The sequence below is a fragment of the Pelophylax lessonae genome (genome assembly GCF_965119305.1).
Source record: "Pelophylax lessonae genome assembly, chromosome: 3".
NCBI lineage: Eukaryota > Metazoa > Chordata > Amphibia > Anura > Ranidae > Pelophylax > Pelophylax lessonae.
This window is the reverse complement of record NC_138770.1, coordinates 215,759,723-215,778,039: the sequence shown is the minus strand read 5'-3', so window position 1 is coordinate 215,778,039 and position 18,317 is coordinate 215,759,723. Positions and strand designations below refer to the sequence as shown.

The 18,317-nt window shown below is 47.4% G+C and overlaps 1 protein-coding gene across 1 annotated transcript in view; it reads right to left on the bottom strand.

Annotated features, from left to right (window-relative positions):
• LOC309551190 (ceruloplasmin-like) overlaps positions 1–18,317 on the bottom strand; it is a 192,301-nt gene that overhangs the window by 20,919 nt on the left and 153,065 nt on the right. Inside the window, exons 16-17 of the mRNA XM_082251689.1 lie at positions 16,603–16,822; positions 787–926 (exon numbers count right to left, since the gene is read on the bottom strand). Of these exons, the coding sequence (XP_082107815.1) occupies positions 787–926; positions 16,603–16,822 (360 nt within the window). The remainder of the gene's footprint in view (positions 1–786; positions 927–16,602; positions 16,823–18,317) is intronic.

The window sequence follows — 18,317 nt, the reverse complement described above, 5'->3', positions numbered from 1 at the left end:
GCAATTGTTTTTTATTGGCACTGTTTTGTGCTGTGGTTTGTGATTTATTAGTTATCATTTATGAACAGCAGCAACAGTGATATTGTTTTAGGGACAGATTCACCTAGCACAGGTTTTTCTTTTATATAGTAATCGCACATTAGTGCCCCTTGGCAACCAAAATCTGTAAATAAGCAAGGTGCTTGCAGGTTTGTACTTTTATACTTTTGGGACACCTTGCAAACTCAAAGGCTTTGGAGCTTTGGATGAGTTTTAACCCTTCCAAGAAACCATTACTCCTATATCTTGGACTTGATAGACTTTGGGTCCTGTTGCTGGCAGCAGAAAAGCCACAAATAGGTGTGCTAGCTCCAGCTCAGGTGAAGTAAATTATTATTTAAATATTCACACCTGTGCTGGCACAAGAATATTAGATTGCAGTGCTGAAATTTATTTGGACTAATCTTATCTCTTGATAATAAAATTATGCTGTTTACTGTATTATTTCAGCTTGTGATAAATAAGTGTAACCAATTTTCTTTTTTTTTTTTTTTTTTTTACTTTTTTTGGGCTACATTTTAAAATCCTTTTGACTGGTTTTGAAATTTGAGCTGAACATTATATCTTATATTTCTGTATACATCAAAACTGGTGTCAGGTGCATGTGTATTTTAGAAGAATAATATCAAACTTATCAGTCAACGAATGCATGGTCGCCATTATTAGCTTGCATGAGTCTGTGGTCAGTAAGATCCTTTTTAAAATAATGGAAAGTAGAATTTTCCAAAGTACAGTAAATATGGTTACCGTATAGCTTAGGCTGTGGCCATGCCAATGTGCTGTGTGTATATCCACTTCATTCCCCATTCCAATGATGTGCCAGGCTACATGATCCCCAACCTTCATGGTCAGTTGATCGGCATTGGCATACATTCTTCCATTGATACCTGTAAAAAAAAAAAAAATCTTCATTAGTCAAATAGCGGTGCATAAATGTAATCAAAGTGTTGGCACGGTTTAATGGCGCGAACGGGGTGCCGGAGGGATTGGAGGCGCAACTTTTTGCCAAGTCAAACAAACGTTTCCCGACGTATAGATTGCTTCAAAAGGTATAGGACAAAACCAAACTGATTCAACAGGCCTCCGGTTACACTAGGTTCAGTCCGATTTGGTGTAACAGGACGTACCCCGAACTGAGTAAATTAGACCAGGCGGGCAGATGGCGTGCGTATGGGGTGACTCATCTTACGCACATATTGCGGGGAGGGTCCCTTTTGTCATTTGAGCAGCTCCAGGCAGCCCTGGGACAACTCTTCTTGTCCCCGACTCCTGTCTTCTTTCTTATGCAGCAGTTTACGGACACCGAAGATTTCATATCCAGCTGCTATGCCTCTCTACTAGGCTCATTTTTGGAAAAATACCCCGGTAAGGCTTGTGACCACTGGAGCATTGATGTGGGGGACATCCCGGGAGAGCAGTGCGAGGAGGCCTTAGAGGCGGTACGTGGTTGTTCTCTCAATGTATCTCATCAGGTCTCACAGCTTTACATCTTACTTAGAGTGCATCACACTCCCCTGAAACTCCATGCCATGGGTCTCCGTACCGATGACCTTTGTGGACGATGCCGTAGAGAGACAGGGGATCTGATCCATTTGATGTGGAGATGTCCAAAGCTGCATAGATATTGGTCCGCTGTGTTATCTGTCATTACTAGAGCCCTGGGGGCGGATATCCCTAGCGACCCCCGCCACTGCATTTTGGGGGTCCTAGATCAGATAGTGGAGGATACGTTTTTGAGGGAGGCCGCCTCTCAGGCTCTCTTCCAAGCTTGCTTACTTATCCTGAGACATTGGATAGCGCCGGAGCCCCCTACTTACGGGATGTGGTTGGAACAGATGGGTACTACTCTTTGTATGGAGAAAGTTATTTATCAGCATAGGGAGTCGCCACAGAAGTTTTCTAAGATCTGGGGCATGTGGCTGAACTGTCCGGGCATGGCTCCTAATGACCTCATTATGGACCGTTTGCTAACGTAACTTTCAATGTAGCATTCTTGCTTGACTCCTGCTTGTGGTGTCGGGATTAGGGTGGGACACCCTCATTGTTATGCTGTTTTGTGGTTTCTATGCCTTGAACTGTAAAATTATATATTACTGTCGGGAAGAGTGGGGCATGTCATGGGTTAACTTATGTTTCAATAAGGTTGATGTTTCCTGAAAGTATTATTGTTGTAATGGTGTGAGTTTTCTCAATAAAGCTTTTCTTGATTTAAAAAAAATAGTGTTGGCACCACTGTTTGGTGAAACTAAGTGAAACTATTTAGCACTATTTCACTTATAGTCAGCCATTCCAAGGTGCTCTTTCCTGCTGGAAATGACTGTGCCACTGTTGGTCAGCTGTTCTGCTTAGTCAGTACACTGTTCAGTTTTAAAATTATGTACTTGTAACCAGCTCAGGACAAAGGTTGTGTAGCCTTTAACGTTGCCATTACTTGTGATACCAGAGAGATATCTGTATCTTTTGTTTAGAAACATGCCCTTCTTTTAGGGTTATTGCAAGGTGTTACTGGAAACAAGAAAAAATTCAGAATTTAGGTATTAGTATCAGGTGCAATAATTGTGTATTTTTCATTTTATAAGGACATAACTGGATTAAAAGAGAAGTAAGACGTAAGGAATTTTTTTTTTTTTTTTTTTAATTATACTTCTCTTTTGGGTCACAGAAGCACATTTACTTCTGTTTTTCTGTGACCCAGAGTTAGCTGAAACTTGGCTATTGCCCACTATCAGCTAAGTCACTCGGAGTTCAGAATCCACCCATCTTCCCAACAGTGGTGTCACTATGAGGGTGCAGTCCACACTCTGGTGACACCCACTAGAGGGGTGACACCAGGCCCAGAGTGGCACCAGCGCCACATTGAGAGGGTGGCAACGGCTTCCTCCTTCCCTTCCGGGATCTCTGCTTTATCTCCTCAGTTCCAGGCTATTTGCGAGGAGGGAGTGAGTGAGGCAGAGACAGCCAGCCAGCTCTGGTGTCCTGGCTCCACTAATTCACCTAACAGGGGCTCACTACTGTGGGCACCTGTCCCGCTTATCCTTCGGGAACTGGTGCCGCAATCGCCCGCTTTATTATTGTGACAGGCAGACGGCCACAGGTGCCAGCTGCTTGTCACAGTAACACACCCAAGAGCCAATGGAGCCTAGGAGCAGGGACATCCATGTGGACAGAGTCATGCTGAAGTGAGGTCTATAAATGTAGGGAAGGATTAACACTACGGGGATTTACGTGTATACCAAACTACAGGGGATTTACACAGGGGAGTACAATGGAGGGATTATGCTGGGGAGATTACACTGTGAGGGATTAAACTGGGAGAGTACACTGGGGGAATTTACACAGGGGGAAATAAACTGCAGGGGTTTTATCCTGGAGGGATAACACTGTTGTACTGGGAGGATTTACCTCGGGAGGATTAGGTAGCGAGGGATTTACACTAGCAGGATAACACTGTTGCACTGTGAGGATTTACCTTGGGAGGATCAGGTTGCGGCGGATTTACACTGGCAGGATAACACTGTGGCACTGGGAGGATTTACCTCGGGAGGATTAAATTGCGGGAGGATTTACACATGGGAGATTACACTGGGCTGCCTAGTCTAAAATGCTCAGGCCTAGTTTATGTCCAAGTCCGGGCTTGGGGGACACCATCAAGTAAGAAGTGATATCCAACTGCGATGATGTCACCCCCATCCGTGACAGCTCATGGATTGGCAAGCCAGCACTGACTGTATCATTTACAGGGGCCAGTTTGGCCCAGTGGGCACTGTGGCAGGCTAGACAGGAGAGAGTGTCTACTGCTCTGTCCTGCTTCTGCTGCCACTCTGCAGCGGTGTCACGGAACCATGAACCAGACGTACAACAACAGATAAGTGAAAATAAGAAGGCTTTATTGAAAATCAAGCTGTAAAGCAGAAGTCCAAACGGATGGCGAAACCGAGGCAGAGTCCTTGCGAAGCCAGAGGTCAGGAACCAGGAGGGTAGTCAGACGAAGCCGGAACCAGGAACCAGCAGGGTAGTCAGACGAAGCCAGGATCAGGAACCAGCAGGGTAGTCAGACGAAGCCAGGATCAGGAACCAGCAGAGTAGTCAGACGAAGCCAGGATCAGGAACCAGCAGGGTAGTCAGACGAAGCCAGGATCAGGCACCAGAAGCAGCAGCAGTCTTAGAAGCATGTGAACACAGGAGGACCAAGCAAGGAACTGAAGCCACAGACCTCCTATATATATGAGCTAGGCATCCAGCTCCTCCCAGTGGGAAGGAGGAGCCGCAAGGTGGGAGGCTACAAGAAACCCAGAAACCAAGATGGCCGCCAGCACATGTCAAACGAAGGAGAACAGCAAGAAGGTAAGACCATGGCAGTACCTCCCCCTCAAGGGCCCCTCCTCCGCAGGGTAAAGAACGGTTTCTTAGGGAAGCGTGCGTGGAAGGCTCGGAGCAAGGCAGGAGCATGGACATCTGCGAAGGGAACCCAGGAACGCTCCTCTGGACCATAACCACGCCAATGAACCAAAAACTGCACCCGACCGCGGACCAGGCGTGAGTCCAGGATATTGCTCACCTCATACTCCTCACGATTGCCCACTTGGACCGGACGGGGCCGAGGAACCGAGGAAGTGAAACGGTTACACACCAGTGGCTTCAACAGGGAGACATGAAACACGTTGGAGATCCGCATGCCAGGAGGAAGCGCAAGGGCATAGGCTATCGGGTTTACCCTGCGAAGCACTCGGAAGGGACCAACAAAGCGAGGCGCCAGCTTGGGAGTGGGCACTCGAAGGTTGAGGTTGCGGGTGGACAACCATACACGGTCTCCGGCCTGGTAGGAAGGAGCAGGCGCTCGTCTGCGATCAGCCTGGAGTCTCTGGCGCTGCGCAGAGACCTCAAGGGACTTCTGGATCTGTACCCAAGAAGCACGTAGGACGGAAAGGTGATCCTCCACAGCCGGAATATCCTGGGGAGAGAATACCTCCGGTAACACGGCAGGTTGGAACCCATAATTGGCCATGAAGGGAGACGTCCCAGAGGAAGAGTTCACCGCCGTGTTCCTGGCAAACTCAGCCCAAGGCAGGAGGTCAACCCAATTGTCTTGGTGATCGGAGACATAGCAACGAAGGAATTGCTCCAAGGCCTGATTGGATCGTTCTGCGGCCCCATTGGACTGAGGGTGGTAGGCCGAGGAGAAGGAGAGATGAATCCCCAACTGGGAGCAAAAGGCGCGCCAGAACCTGGACACAAACTGACTCCCCCGATCCGACACAATCTCCTTGGGCAGACCGTGCAACCGGAAGACCTCCCTGGCAAAAATCGTGGCCAACTCCTGTGCAGAGGGTAACTTCTTGAGAGGAACACAGTGGCACATTTTGGAAAATCGATCCACAATCATGAGAATGACCGTATGGCCTCGGGATGCAGGGAGGTCCACAATGAAATCCATCCCCAGGTGTGACCATGGGCGCTCCCCGTGGCTATGGGTTGCAGAAGGCCCAACGGAAGGTGCCGAGGGGACTTACTCTGGGCACAAACGGAGCATGCCGCTACATATGCGGCGATGTCGGAACGTAGGGAAGGCCACCAGAACAGACGTGAAAGAGCCCAGGACAGCTGATTCTTTCCAGGATGCCCCGCGGTCTTGGAGTTATGGTAGGTTCGCAACAACCGAGTGCGCAACTCCTCAGGCACAAAACATCTGCCGTTGGGTCTCCCAGAGGGAGCACCAGATTGAGCCGCCAAAATCTGCTCACCCAGGGGAGAGGTCAGGCTGGTGCGAATGGCGGCCAGGATCTGGTTCGGAGGTATGACCGAAGTCGGAATCGACTCCTCCCTGGACAGGTCGGAGTACTGCCGTGATAAGGCATCCGCCCTGATGTTCTTGGAACCGGGTAGGTAGGAGACCACGTAATTAAAACGTGACAAGAACAGAGCCCATCTGGCCTGACGTGGTGACAATCTCTTGGCCTCAGAAAGGTAGGTCAGATTCTTGTGGTCCGTCAGGATGAGGACCGGAACCACCGAACCCTCGAGCAAGTGCCTCCATTCTTTAAGGGCCTGCATGATGGCCAATAACTCCCTGTCACCAATCTGATAGTTGCACTCCGCGGAAGACAGTTTCCGGGAGTAAAACCCACAAGGAAGCAGAGGACCCTCTGGTGTTCTACGCTGAGACAGAAGGGCGCCTACTCCCGTCTCAGACGCGTCCACCTCGAGGACAAAGGGCAACCCAGGGTTGGGATGCGACAGAATCGGAGCCGACACAAAGGCGGACTTTAGAGCCTCAAAAGCTCGGATGGCCTCGAGCGGCCAGACCTGGGAATTACTGCCCTTCCTGGTCAGATCCGTGAGAGGCTTGGCTAGCATGGAAAAGTCCCTGATGAACTTCCGATAATAATTGGCGAAGCCCAAAAAGCGCTGCAGGGAGCGAAGACCACTGGGCTGGGGCCACTGTAAGACAGCCGAAACCTTCTCAGGATCCATGGAGAACCCCTCAGCGGAAATGATGTAACCTAAGAAGGTTACCTGGGATCGGTGAAATTCGCATTTCTCAAGCTTACCGAACAGCTTGTTCTCTCGTAACCGTTGCAACACTCATCTGACATCCAGAATGTGGGTCTCCATGGATTCAGAATATACCAAGATGTCATCCAAATAGACCACCACACTGCTGCAACAGGTCACGGAAAACATCGTTAATGAATTCCTGAAAGACTGCGGGCGCATTGCACAACCCAAAGGGCATAACCAAGGATTCATAATGACCGGTCCTGGTGTTAAACGCGGTCTTCCACTCATCGCCCGCCTTGATCCTTACAAGGTTATATGCCGCCCTCAGGTCGAGTTTGGTAAAGACCGTGGCCCCTTTAAGGCGATCGAACAGCTCGGAAATCAAGGGTATCGGGTAAGCGTTCTTGATCGTGATGCGATTGAGACCCCTGTAATCGATGCAAGGCCTCAACTCACCGCCCTTCTTTTTCACAAAGAAAAATCCAGCCCCTGCCGGGGATGAGGATTTGCGAATGTGTCCGCGTGAAAGCGCCTCCTTCACGTACTCCTCCATGGCCTCATTCTCCGCTACCGACAGTGGATAGACCTTGCCACGAGGAGGAACGGCACCAGGTTGTAACTCGATGGCACAATCGTATGGGCGGTGCGGAGGTAGGGCAACCGCGCGCACCTTATCGAATACATCCCGGTACTCCTTGTATTCAGAAGGCAACAGAGAGTCCGAGGAAGTACACAGCAACTTGACAGGCCCATGGATGCAACTAGCCCCACACTGCGGTGACCACGAGAGGATCTCGGCCGATCTCCAATCGAAAGTCGGATTATGCCTCTGGAGCCAGGGGTACCCCAAGACCACCGAGTAGTGTGGAGATGAAATAACCTGGAAGCAGACCGACTCTCTGTGAACGGCACCAATGGCTATCCCCACTGGAAGGGTCTCATGAGTCACGTGTGGCGGCAGAAGGGGTCTGCCGTCTATCGCCTCAAGAGCCAGTGGAGAACCTCGGGCCTGCAGAGGAATGGAATTGGCGGCAGCGAACACACTATCAATGAACAAACCACCAGCACCAGAGTCCACCAACGCCTGGGTCGTCACTGAGCCCCCGACCCAGGAGAGGACAACAGTGATCAGTGGTTTGTCAACACGGGAAACCGGGGACGAGGAGACTCCACCCAAGATCTGCCCCTGACAGGATCTCAGGTGCGAGCGTTTCCCGGACGGTTCGGACATGCCAACCGAAAATGCCCACCGAGACCACAGTACATGCATCGACCCTCGCGTCTTCGGAGTACCCTCTCCCCCTCGGACAGGCGAGCAAAGCCCAGCTGCATGGGTTCACCCCCAGCCAAGTCATCCCCAGGAGGCGTGGGAGGAGAGGGAGGCACGGGTGGGACAGCAAAGGTAGGCGCCAATCTGTTAGGAGGCCTCCGCAGACTCTCCTTAAAGGAAGGTCTCTCCCTGAGTCTGGTGTCAATCAAAATCAAGAAAGAAATAAGAGACTCGAGCTCCACTGGTAGGTCCTTAGCTGCAACCTCATCCTTCAAGGCATCCGAGAGACCATGAGAGAAAGCAGCGACCAGAGCCTCATTATTCCAGCCCACCTCTGCTGCCAGGGTACGAAACTCAATGGCGTATTCAGCTACGGATCGTGAACCCTGTCTGATGGACATAAGGAGCTTCGCAGCAGAGGCAGCACGAGCCGGCACATCGAATACCCTCCGAAGAGAAGCAACAAAACCGGAAAACTCGGCAACCACCGGATTGTTGTTCTCCCATAAAGGGCTGGCCCAGGCCAAGGCCTTGTCCGAGAGCAGCGAAATTAAGAAGCCCACCTTTGATCTCTCAGTAGGAAAGGCATGTGGCAGCAACTCGAAATAAATGCCCACCTGGTTAAGGAAACCTCGGCACTGAGTTGGCTCTCCCCCAAAGCGCTGTGGAAGGGGGGCAGAACCGGTCATACCCCGAAACACCGCAGGCGCAACAACAGGTGTCGGGGTAGACTCTGGCGCAACAACCGGAGCGGCAGTAGGAGCGGGCCCAGGAGCGACAACCGACCCATCGGCAACGGGAGCGAAATGAGCCGTGCGTTCAAGCAGGGTTTGCAACGCCACGGCGAACCGACCCAACAGGTGATCCTGCTGATCAAGTCTGGCAACCAGCGTGGGTAGCGAGGATGGCCCTGTACCGTCAGAATTCATGGCTTGGTCCTAATGTCACGGAACCATGAACCAGACGTACAACAACAGATAAGTGAAAATAAGAAGGCTTTATTGAAAATCAAGCTGTAAAGCAGAAGTCCAAACGGATGGCGAAACCGAGGCAGAGTCCTTGCGAAGCCAGAGGTCAGGAACCAGGAGGGTAGTCAGATGAAGCCGGAACCAGGAACCAGCAGGGTAGTCAGACGAAGCCAGGATCAGGAACCAGCAGGGTAGTCAGACGAAGCCAGGATCAGGAACCAGCAGAGTAGTCAGACGAAGCCAGGATCAGGAACCAGAAGCAGCAGCAGTCTTAGAAGCATGTGAACACAGGAGGACCAAGCAAGGAACTGAAGCCACAGACCTCCTATATATATGAGCTAGGCATCCAGCTCCTCCCAGTGGGAAGGAGGAGCCGCAAGGTGGGAGGCTACAAGAAACCCAGAAACCAAGATGGCCGCCAGCACATGTCAAACGAAGGAGAACAGCAAGAAGGTAAGACCATGACAAGCGGCAGAACAGAACACTGTGGCAGGCTAGGGGGAGGGAGAGCTGTGCCGATGCACTAGTCTGATCAGTGCCCCGAGGGGCGACACCATGTTTTACTGTACCAGGTGACACCAACCCTAGTGCCTGAGAGCTACAGCCAGCCATGTCCACCATCTCCTCAGCCTGGAGCTCCAATGAGTGCTGGGGAATAAGAGATGAGTGCAGTGAAAGTCAATCCTTATTACTGCGAGCAGACCAAAAGCTGACTGATTAGCAGTTATGTGATCTGTCAGCTTTCAATCTTAAAGCTGAAAATGGTATAGCTGCAGTGTCAACAGAATTCAGCAGCATGAAGTGGGGTAGGTATATATTTTTTTTTTATGCACCCCATAATACTCCTTAAAAACATGATTTGTGACTTGCCATAACATCCTTTTTTTGGAGTCCATTAAGCAAACACCCCCTAGTAGCTTTACTGCTACAGGGTGGCTACTCTGTGCAGAATCCCAAATATATACACTCACCTTGCTACTCACTTAGGTACACCTTGCTAGTACTGGGTTGGACCCCCTTTTGCCTTCAGAACTGCCTTAATTCTTCATGGAATAGATTCAACAAGGTGTTGGAAACATTCTTCAGAGATTTTGGTCCATATTGACATGATAGCATCACGCAGTTGCTGCAGATTTGCCGGCTGCACATCCATAATGCTAATTTTCCCACCACCACATACCAAAGGTGCTCTATTGGATTGAGATCTGGCTACTGTGGAGGCCCTTGGAGTGAACTCGTTTTCATGTTCAAGAAACCAGTGGTTTGATTTGAGCTTTGTTACATGGTGCATTATCCTGCTGGAAGGAGCCATCAGAAGATGAGTACACTGTAGTTATAAAGGGATGGACATGGTCAGTAACAATACTCTGGAAGGCGTTGGAGTTTAAACGATGCTCAATTGGTACTAAGGGGCCCAAAGTGTGCCAAGAAAATACCCCCCACACAATTTCACCACCACCACCAGCCTGAACCATTGATACAAGACAGGATGGATCCATGCTTTCATATTGTTAACGCCAAGTTAACAGTGCCATGTCACAGCTGAAATCAAGACTCATCTGACCAAGCAACATTTTTCCAAACTTCTATTGTCCAATTTTGGTGAGCCTGTGCGAATTGTAGCCTCAGTTTCCTGTTCTTAGCTGACAGGAGTGGCATCAGTGTGGTCTTCTGCTGCTATAGCCCATCTGCTTCATGGTTCGATGTGTACATTCAGAGATGGTATTCTGCATACCTTGGTTGTAATGAGTTGTTATTTGAGTTACTTTTGCCTTTCTATTATCTCAAACCAGTCTGCCCATTCTCCTCTGACCTCAGACATTAACAAGGCATATTCTGCCGCTCACTGGATATTTTCTCTTTTTTTGGACCATTCTTGGACAATGTTCAGGGCAATCAAAGTGAGGAGGAAATATCTACACTTAGCCACTCCCAAGGGGGCAGGGCTACACCTAAATGCATTGAGTTGCTGCCATGTGATTGGCTGATTAGCAATTTGTGTTACCAAGCAATTGAACAGGTGCATTTAATAAAGTGGCTGGTGAGTGTACATGATTCTGCTCTTTCGGGTAGGGGATGATCATGCACCACTTCTGCTGTGATTACTTACAGCAGAAGCCCATCAGTGGGTGCCGGCCAAGGACCTGTTGATCGGCGAGGAGAAAGACTGGATGTAAACAAGGCAGATCTTTGTCCTGTCAGTGGGGACGTGCTAGATTTGGTTTCCCTGTAAAACAGGGAATAAAATCCAGCACATCCCTTAGTGAAAGCAGCATATAGTACTCACAAAAACACTGGTTTGGCACACATTTAACCTTTTGATTGCCCTAGATGTTTAACCCCCGTCCCAGCCATGGTCATTATTACAGTGAAAGTGCATATTTTAGTACTGATCACTCTACTGGTGTCAAAAGTGTACTGGTGTCAAAAGTGTCAGATTGTCCGCACAATATCGCAGTCCTGCTGTAAGTCGCTGATTGCCGCGATTACTAGAATAAATAAAAAAATATATATAATATACCACAGTTTTTAGACACTATAACTTTTGCCAACCCAATCAATATCCACTTATTTCGATTTTTTTTTTTACCAAAAGTATGTAGCAGAATACATATTGGCCTAAATTTATGAAGAAATTTGATTTTTAAAACATTCTTTTTTTATTGGATACGGTCTATAGCAGAAAGTAAAGAATATATATTTTTTTTGTTTTCATAATTGTTGCTTTTTTTAGTTTATAGCGCAAAAAATAAAAAACCCAGTGGTGATTAAATACCACCAAAAGAAAGTTCTATTGGTGGGAAAAAAATTACATAAATTACATTTATGTACAGCGTTGCATGACTGCGCAATTGCCAGTTAAAATAACACAGTGCCATATAGAAAAAAAAGGGCCTGATCTTGAAGGGGGATACATCTTCCAGGCGTGAAGTGGTTAAGGGACATAGGACAGAAGTAATTCTGGGACCCTGGGTTATGCTTCTGCCTACAGGAAAATGGACACTGGCAAATAAAGCTGTAAGACAACCAGTCATAACCCCTCGAACTCCCGTCAAGCTCCAGATTTGTGAAAAGCAATATTAGGAGTGAATCATAAGAACAGAGCAGTAAAAAAAATGGTCATTTTCTATAAGGAGCCTGGAAAGCACTGCACCAGCGATCAGCAGATCGCTAATGTCATGCAGGTCTCCTGCAGATCTGTCAGTGTAAGCTCTCTGCCCGTACGTCGTACTACCAGAGTACTCAACAGTGCCATGGTAGTTTATTGAGAACTACAAGCCAACAGCCACAAAGGCTGTCTGTACTTGTAATTCATTGATTCACAGGGATCTGTGAACCAGTGATGTGGCCATGTGGGTGAAGCCTCTCTTTGAATTGTAAAATCGAGTGCGGGGAGAAGATCCCAGACTGAGTGCCACAAGGGGGGGGGGGGGTAGGGGGGACAGATGCTGAAGATGTTACATGTTACACCCTAAATATGGGTGTGACATGCAACATGTTCAGAAAGGTGAACTTATCCATTAATGAACTCCAGGAAATGTACAGTATGTCAAAAATCTTGTTATCGGAACTGTGAAAAAAAGTATTGTACTGTGTTAACATTTACATCATCAAATATGCCTTACATGGCAAAATGGGAAAACTACTTAAACTTGAAAATGGATCAGGACCAATGGCACAAGATAGCAAGCTATGCTTCTAAATCTTATATAAATACATCTATCATTGAAGATAATTATAAAATACTGCTTTGATGGTATTTATGGCGCTTTTCCACTGCATAGAACCGTACCGGTTCGGCACCCTTTTGTGCTTTTCCACTGTGGTACCGCATGGTATAGGGTCGGAACGGTTCGGTACGGTATGGTATAGGTTTGCTTTTCCACTGCATGGAACCGAACGGTACGGCCCTGAAAAAACAGTACCTACTCTATTGTGGTTCCAACAGGTACCAAACTGGTACCATATCCCACAATCCTTTGCATGCAGTCACTACTAGCCACTGATTGGTCAGAGAATCCCACCCACCCCGTTGTTATCCCACCCACTTAACTTTAGTACTGCTTTAGTGGAAAAGCAAACCTATACCGTACCGTACCGAACCGTTCCGACCCTATACCATGCGGTACCAGCAGTGGAAAAGCAAACCAGGCCAAGCAGGGCCGAGTAGAGCCGAGCCGGTACTAGCCGGTACTTGCAGTGGAAAAGTGCCATTAGTTCCGACCATGGTTGGCCTCCCTTGTCCCCAAGAACCTCTGCATTAATTTTTTAATGTTGCCATCAGGGGGACACCAAGACATGTCCAAAAGGAAAAAATTGTTGGATTCGCATACAGGCCTGGACTGGCCATAGGGCAGATCGATTATGTGCCCGGTGGGCTGGGGCTGCATAGCGTGAGGTAAGCTGTGACCGCAGTTGCCGCTCACCTCCTGCTATGCAGCCATGCCAGTGTCTCCTCTCCCAGTGTAGCTACCAGCAAACTGCAGGGCTTTGAGCTGTGTCTCTCTCACAGACAGCTCAGAGTCAGCACTGACAGTTTTCCCCCACCCTGCCTCCCTCCACACGGATGGGAGAGGAGAGAGAGCTCATCTGCTCTTCCTGTCCCTCTCCTCCTGTGTCTGCCCCGCCCGCACAGAGCCCCCAGCCAGTAGAGGAAAGGTACTGACAGCCTATGCATTAGACTCCAACTTGGGGTGAGTAAGCTTACCCTCTCTCCTGCCTCCCAGTGTATAAACTAATTTAGGGGTACTCTGTGGACCCCATACATCAGAGCTCCCCCTTTACACCAGAGCCCCCCTTAAATCAGGGTTCCCTTTACATTAGAGTCCTCAGAGCTCCCCCCTTACAGCGTGAGTGGGATTGTGTGGACTCTGATGTACAGGGGTCTCTGTGGTCTCGAATGTAAGGGGTCTCTGCGAAATCTGATGTAAGGGGGTCTTTTTTGGACTCTGATGTAAGGGGGGCTCTGTGGACTCTGATGTAAGGGAGATCTCTGTGGACTCTGATGTAAGGGGGGGCTCTGTGGACTCTGATGTAAAGGGGGCTCTATGTACTCTGATGTTAGGGGGCAGGGGGGTGGGAGGAGCTGGAGATCTGCACAGTGAGCAGAGAGTAAAAGGGGGCACTGTGATTAAAGAGAAAAGGGGGGCATGACTGCACTGTGATGGGGGCTGTTTTTGCTAGGGGCACTGTAATGTAAAGGGACACTGTGATATAAAGGGGACTGCACTGTAAAGGGGCACTGGAAAAATTGGCTGCTCAGTCAAAAATGCCTGGGCCTATTTTTTGTCCCAGCCTGGGCCTGTACGCATCCATAATTTAATTTATTCCTTGACCCAAGTAAACAGTGAAAAATCTCCAAAACAGATTTTATTAGGTTATCCTGTGCAGGAGGCCCCTAGACATGTGGGGAGGCAAATCTCCTTCATGTTTATAGAAGCATGAATTACCATCGCGAGAGCCTAGAAATCTGCCATCATTCCATTTGATATGGCTGAAGTTAAGCTATCTTGGATCATGGTAAATGAAAGACTTTCTGTGATCCTAAGTGACAAAATGAAACTGAAAAAATTTGGAACCCAAGGATTTCTTATCTTTCAGGACATGCCCAATGCCACTCATACCATGGAGCTGATGGTCCCTTGACTTTACTTCTCATTCTCCTTTTACACTCTACAGCTTCCTCTTTTCCTTTTCTTCCTACCCCCGGGGTACAGGCAGATAGAGCCTAGCTCTTTAAAGTGGGAAGTGGCAGCGGGGGGTAGGGGGGCGGAACTGGACATCTGACGGGAATGTCTTTCCTGCTTGCCTAATACGGTCACGTTTGAGCTACTTTAGAGTGACACATTGACCTGAGAATAATCCTTTAAGCATACTGATTGTAGTTTCTGTTTCCATATTGATTTTGGATGCCTCTGTCCAAATATTTGATGTTATCTAAGCTGACTTATATGTTACTGCACACGATTAGATCTGAGAAATGTGTTTTATAAGCTTCCTAATCCTCTCTATGTGATGCATTGGTTTCTTTTTTACATGTTAGCTGAAAATTTGTACTTACGTGTCAACCCTGCAATGTTTTATACACTTTCTTTAAAAATAATAAAAACGATTGAAATAGAAAGTAGTGGATTGTGAACCTGGGATTTTGGATTTTTAAGCTGCCTTTATTCTTTCATTATCAATGTGTTAACTCTAAAGCTGGCAATAGAGGATTCGTTTTTTTTTTTTTTATTGAATACTTGTTTCCCCCATCACACATTCCAGGTGTGGATGGGGAATTCGAGGAATCCTCCAGCTAAGCCTTTGTATTCTGACAGTTCGATCCAACCCCAGGGGTTCAGTGAGTCAGTCTCGCGGGTTTGGCGGGGGGGGGGGGTTGGGCAACGAGGCAATTGCTCCCCTGAGAAAATATTACTGATTGTGAGGCCAAGCGCACCCCGGAAAATCAGAGCTGCGGTCGGGACAACTCACAGCCATTTCACATAGACACTTGATGCTCCGCCCCCTGTACCTCCCTCAGCAGGTTTCCAGCCTATCTCCTGCAGGCTGCTTGCTGCTTGAGTGGGCGGGATGGGGATGTACCTGACCACGGAGATCGCGCCCGCCTGGAAGAGGGAAGTGTGAGCAGCTCAGCAGAGGGAGCCGAGTGAATGTTCCTGGGGGTAGGCTCAGCTAGCTGTACATGGTGGATTAGTTTACAAGCACCTCTATGCTAAGTCTGCTGAGTTACTGCAGCTTAGCATAGAAGTGCTGTTAGCTGACAAATGGAAATGCATGTCCTTTTCATTTAGCTATAAAGCATTGTGAATGCCCCCTGGTGTGTGCCCTCCTGATACCCCATGGTATGCCCTCCCAACACCTCCCCCCCAGTGTGTGCCCTCCTGACACCCCATAGTATGCCCTCCCAAATCCCCCTCCCCCAGTGTGTGCCCTCCTGACACCCCATGGCATGCCCTCCCAACACCTCCCCCCAGTGTGTGCCCTCCTGGCTCCCCCGGTGTGTGCCCTCCCAACCACTGATGTGTGCCCTCCTGACACCTAGTGAGTGGCCTCCTGACTCTCCACTGGTGTGTGCCCTCACTACCCTCCCCCACAGTGTGTATCCTCCTGACCCTCCCCCCAGTGTATGCCCTTCCAACCCCCTGGTGTGTGCCCTCTTGACCCCCCCAGTGTGTGCCCTCCTGACCCCCCCCCCCCCAGTGTGTGCCCTCCCAGCCCCCTGGTGTGTGGCTTTACTGATCCCTGTACACTGTCCTATCCTCTGTCCTGTCAACTCCTGTCCTCTGCCCTATTCTCTGTACACCGCCCTACAGCCTACTGACCACTCTATCCTGCCCTACAATCAACTAAATAATCAATTCATTATTATGTTTTTGTTTTTGTGTGAAAATCATGTTTTAATGTTTTTGTTCTTTGTTCTTAATGGTTTTGTTCATTTTGTGCACCTATGTATAAATATATACCTAAATATATACCTATGTTTTGAATTTGAAAAAATCATATTTTTTTTTCCAATTAAGAAGGGTTCGGTGAATATGCATATGAAACTGGTGGGGTTCAGTACCTCCAACAAGGTTAAGAACCACTGCACTAATCAGTGCTGCCAACAGAAGTCGATTGCCTGAATTTCAATCCATGTATGGCTGGCCTAAGCATCCCTGGTTGAGCAAGAAATTGCACATTCCAAATCAACACAAGTGTTTAGAAGAGTTTCTGTAAATTTACCAGCAAGCTGAACATTTGATTTGCCTTTATATTAGCTAGGAAAAGTACCAATCTATCAGAAATAATAAACATACTCATATGCTGCAATAAAATACATACTGTGTTTCTTATTGCTTTCAATAAATTCATCACTCTCTTTGACCACTTCATTTGGACTAAAGGTAAATCTTTGGATATTTTCATCTAGATACCAGGATATATTTTCATCAAATATCATAAAAAGTAAAGCAAATCTTAAGATCGGGTTCATTTGTTCCTTTGTTTGAATAGATGAACTTTTACAAATCACAATAGGTCCAATCAATCCACTATAGGTATCCTAGAAAAAAATAAAAAATAAAGATTTTCAGCTCCTCTTTCCAGTGCTTGAACTCATAAGCATCAACCACTGAACTAATTATTTCGTATGGCACATATGGCAATCATTTTTCCCTTATAGATGGCTGAGTTGTTGATGCATCTTTTGGATACCCCAATGGAGGTATTCTTACTGTACTTTCTAGCTTTACTCCTGAGCAAAATTGGGAGTTTTTGCTTTTCAAAATTTCAGCAAAACCTGGGACATTTTAATGAAATGCATTAGAATCAATAGGGATAGTTACATTTAAATATTTTGGGGTGCTTGTAGGGGGGAGTGGTTTCTGAGGGTTAGGGAAACTTCTTTCAACTATCTTTTGACCTGTTCTTATGTCAAAAATTGTCCCCTTGTTAGCTAGGAACATGATGGTAAAAAAAAAAAAACACAACCCCTAAGAGAACCTTAAAGGAGAAGTCCACCCTAACACTAAAATTGCTACATGTACAGGCATCCACGATCTAAGACTTACCTATCTAGCCCTGCAAAGAAGAAAACAGTATACATACCCTTTCTGAAGCTGCTCCGGTAGAGGCAGGTGTACAGGAGGCAGCCGACAACGAAAGACACCTAATAACTTTATGGGTGACATCAATTTCCATTCATTTTCCAGCCGTTATCGGCTGTCTCCTTTGCAGAGCTTCCGGCGCTGGAGACCGGACTGGTGCGGCTTCACAAAAGGTATGTATACTGATTTATTTTTTACAGGGCTAGATAGGTTCGTCTTAGATTGTGGAGGCCTGTAGATGTAGCAATTTTTATTGTTAGGTTAGACTTCCCTCTTTAACCCTCTGTATATGAATAAAGTAATGTGATCATAATATCAACGCTTACATAGTGATTACATAACTTTGACTGTAAACAAAGGGTTAAAGTTGACTTTATCAATAAAACCTTTGATCACCATGTCATTGCTGACACAAGCACATCATTTTGGCCAAGCAGTCCACAAGGTGCAATTTGAGGCTAATTATGGCAAAATTGTTATATTCACTGTAAAATCTATTTTGGCACAGTTACTCTGCACTTTTTTTTAATATAAATAACTAACAGAGCTGAAAAATATCAATTTATCAAACGAGCTGATCCTTCAAAGTGCAACATACATTGGCAAATCAAATTTACTCAATCTCAGGAGCTTTTATGTTCTTCTTCTACAGAATGGTGGTCAGCAATGAACACCGGGCTCCTGTGTTGCTCTTATTTAGAAACACAGGTCCCTGTGTTCATTCCATAAGTCTATCCCCCACACAGTTAGAAAGCACCCCTAGGGACACATTTAACCCTTTGATCGTCCCTGGTGTTAACCCCTTCCCTGCCAGTGTCATTAGTACAGTAACAGTGCATATTTTTACCAAAAATATGTAGCAGAATACATATTAGCCTAAAATGAGGAAAACATTTGATTTTTAATCTTTTTTTTACATTTTTTATTGGGAATGTTATATAGCAGAAAGTG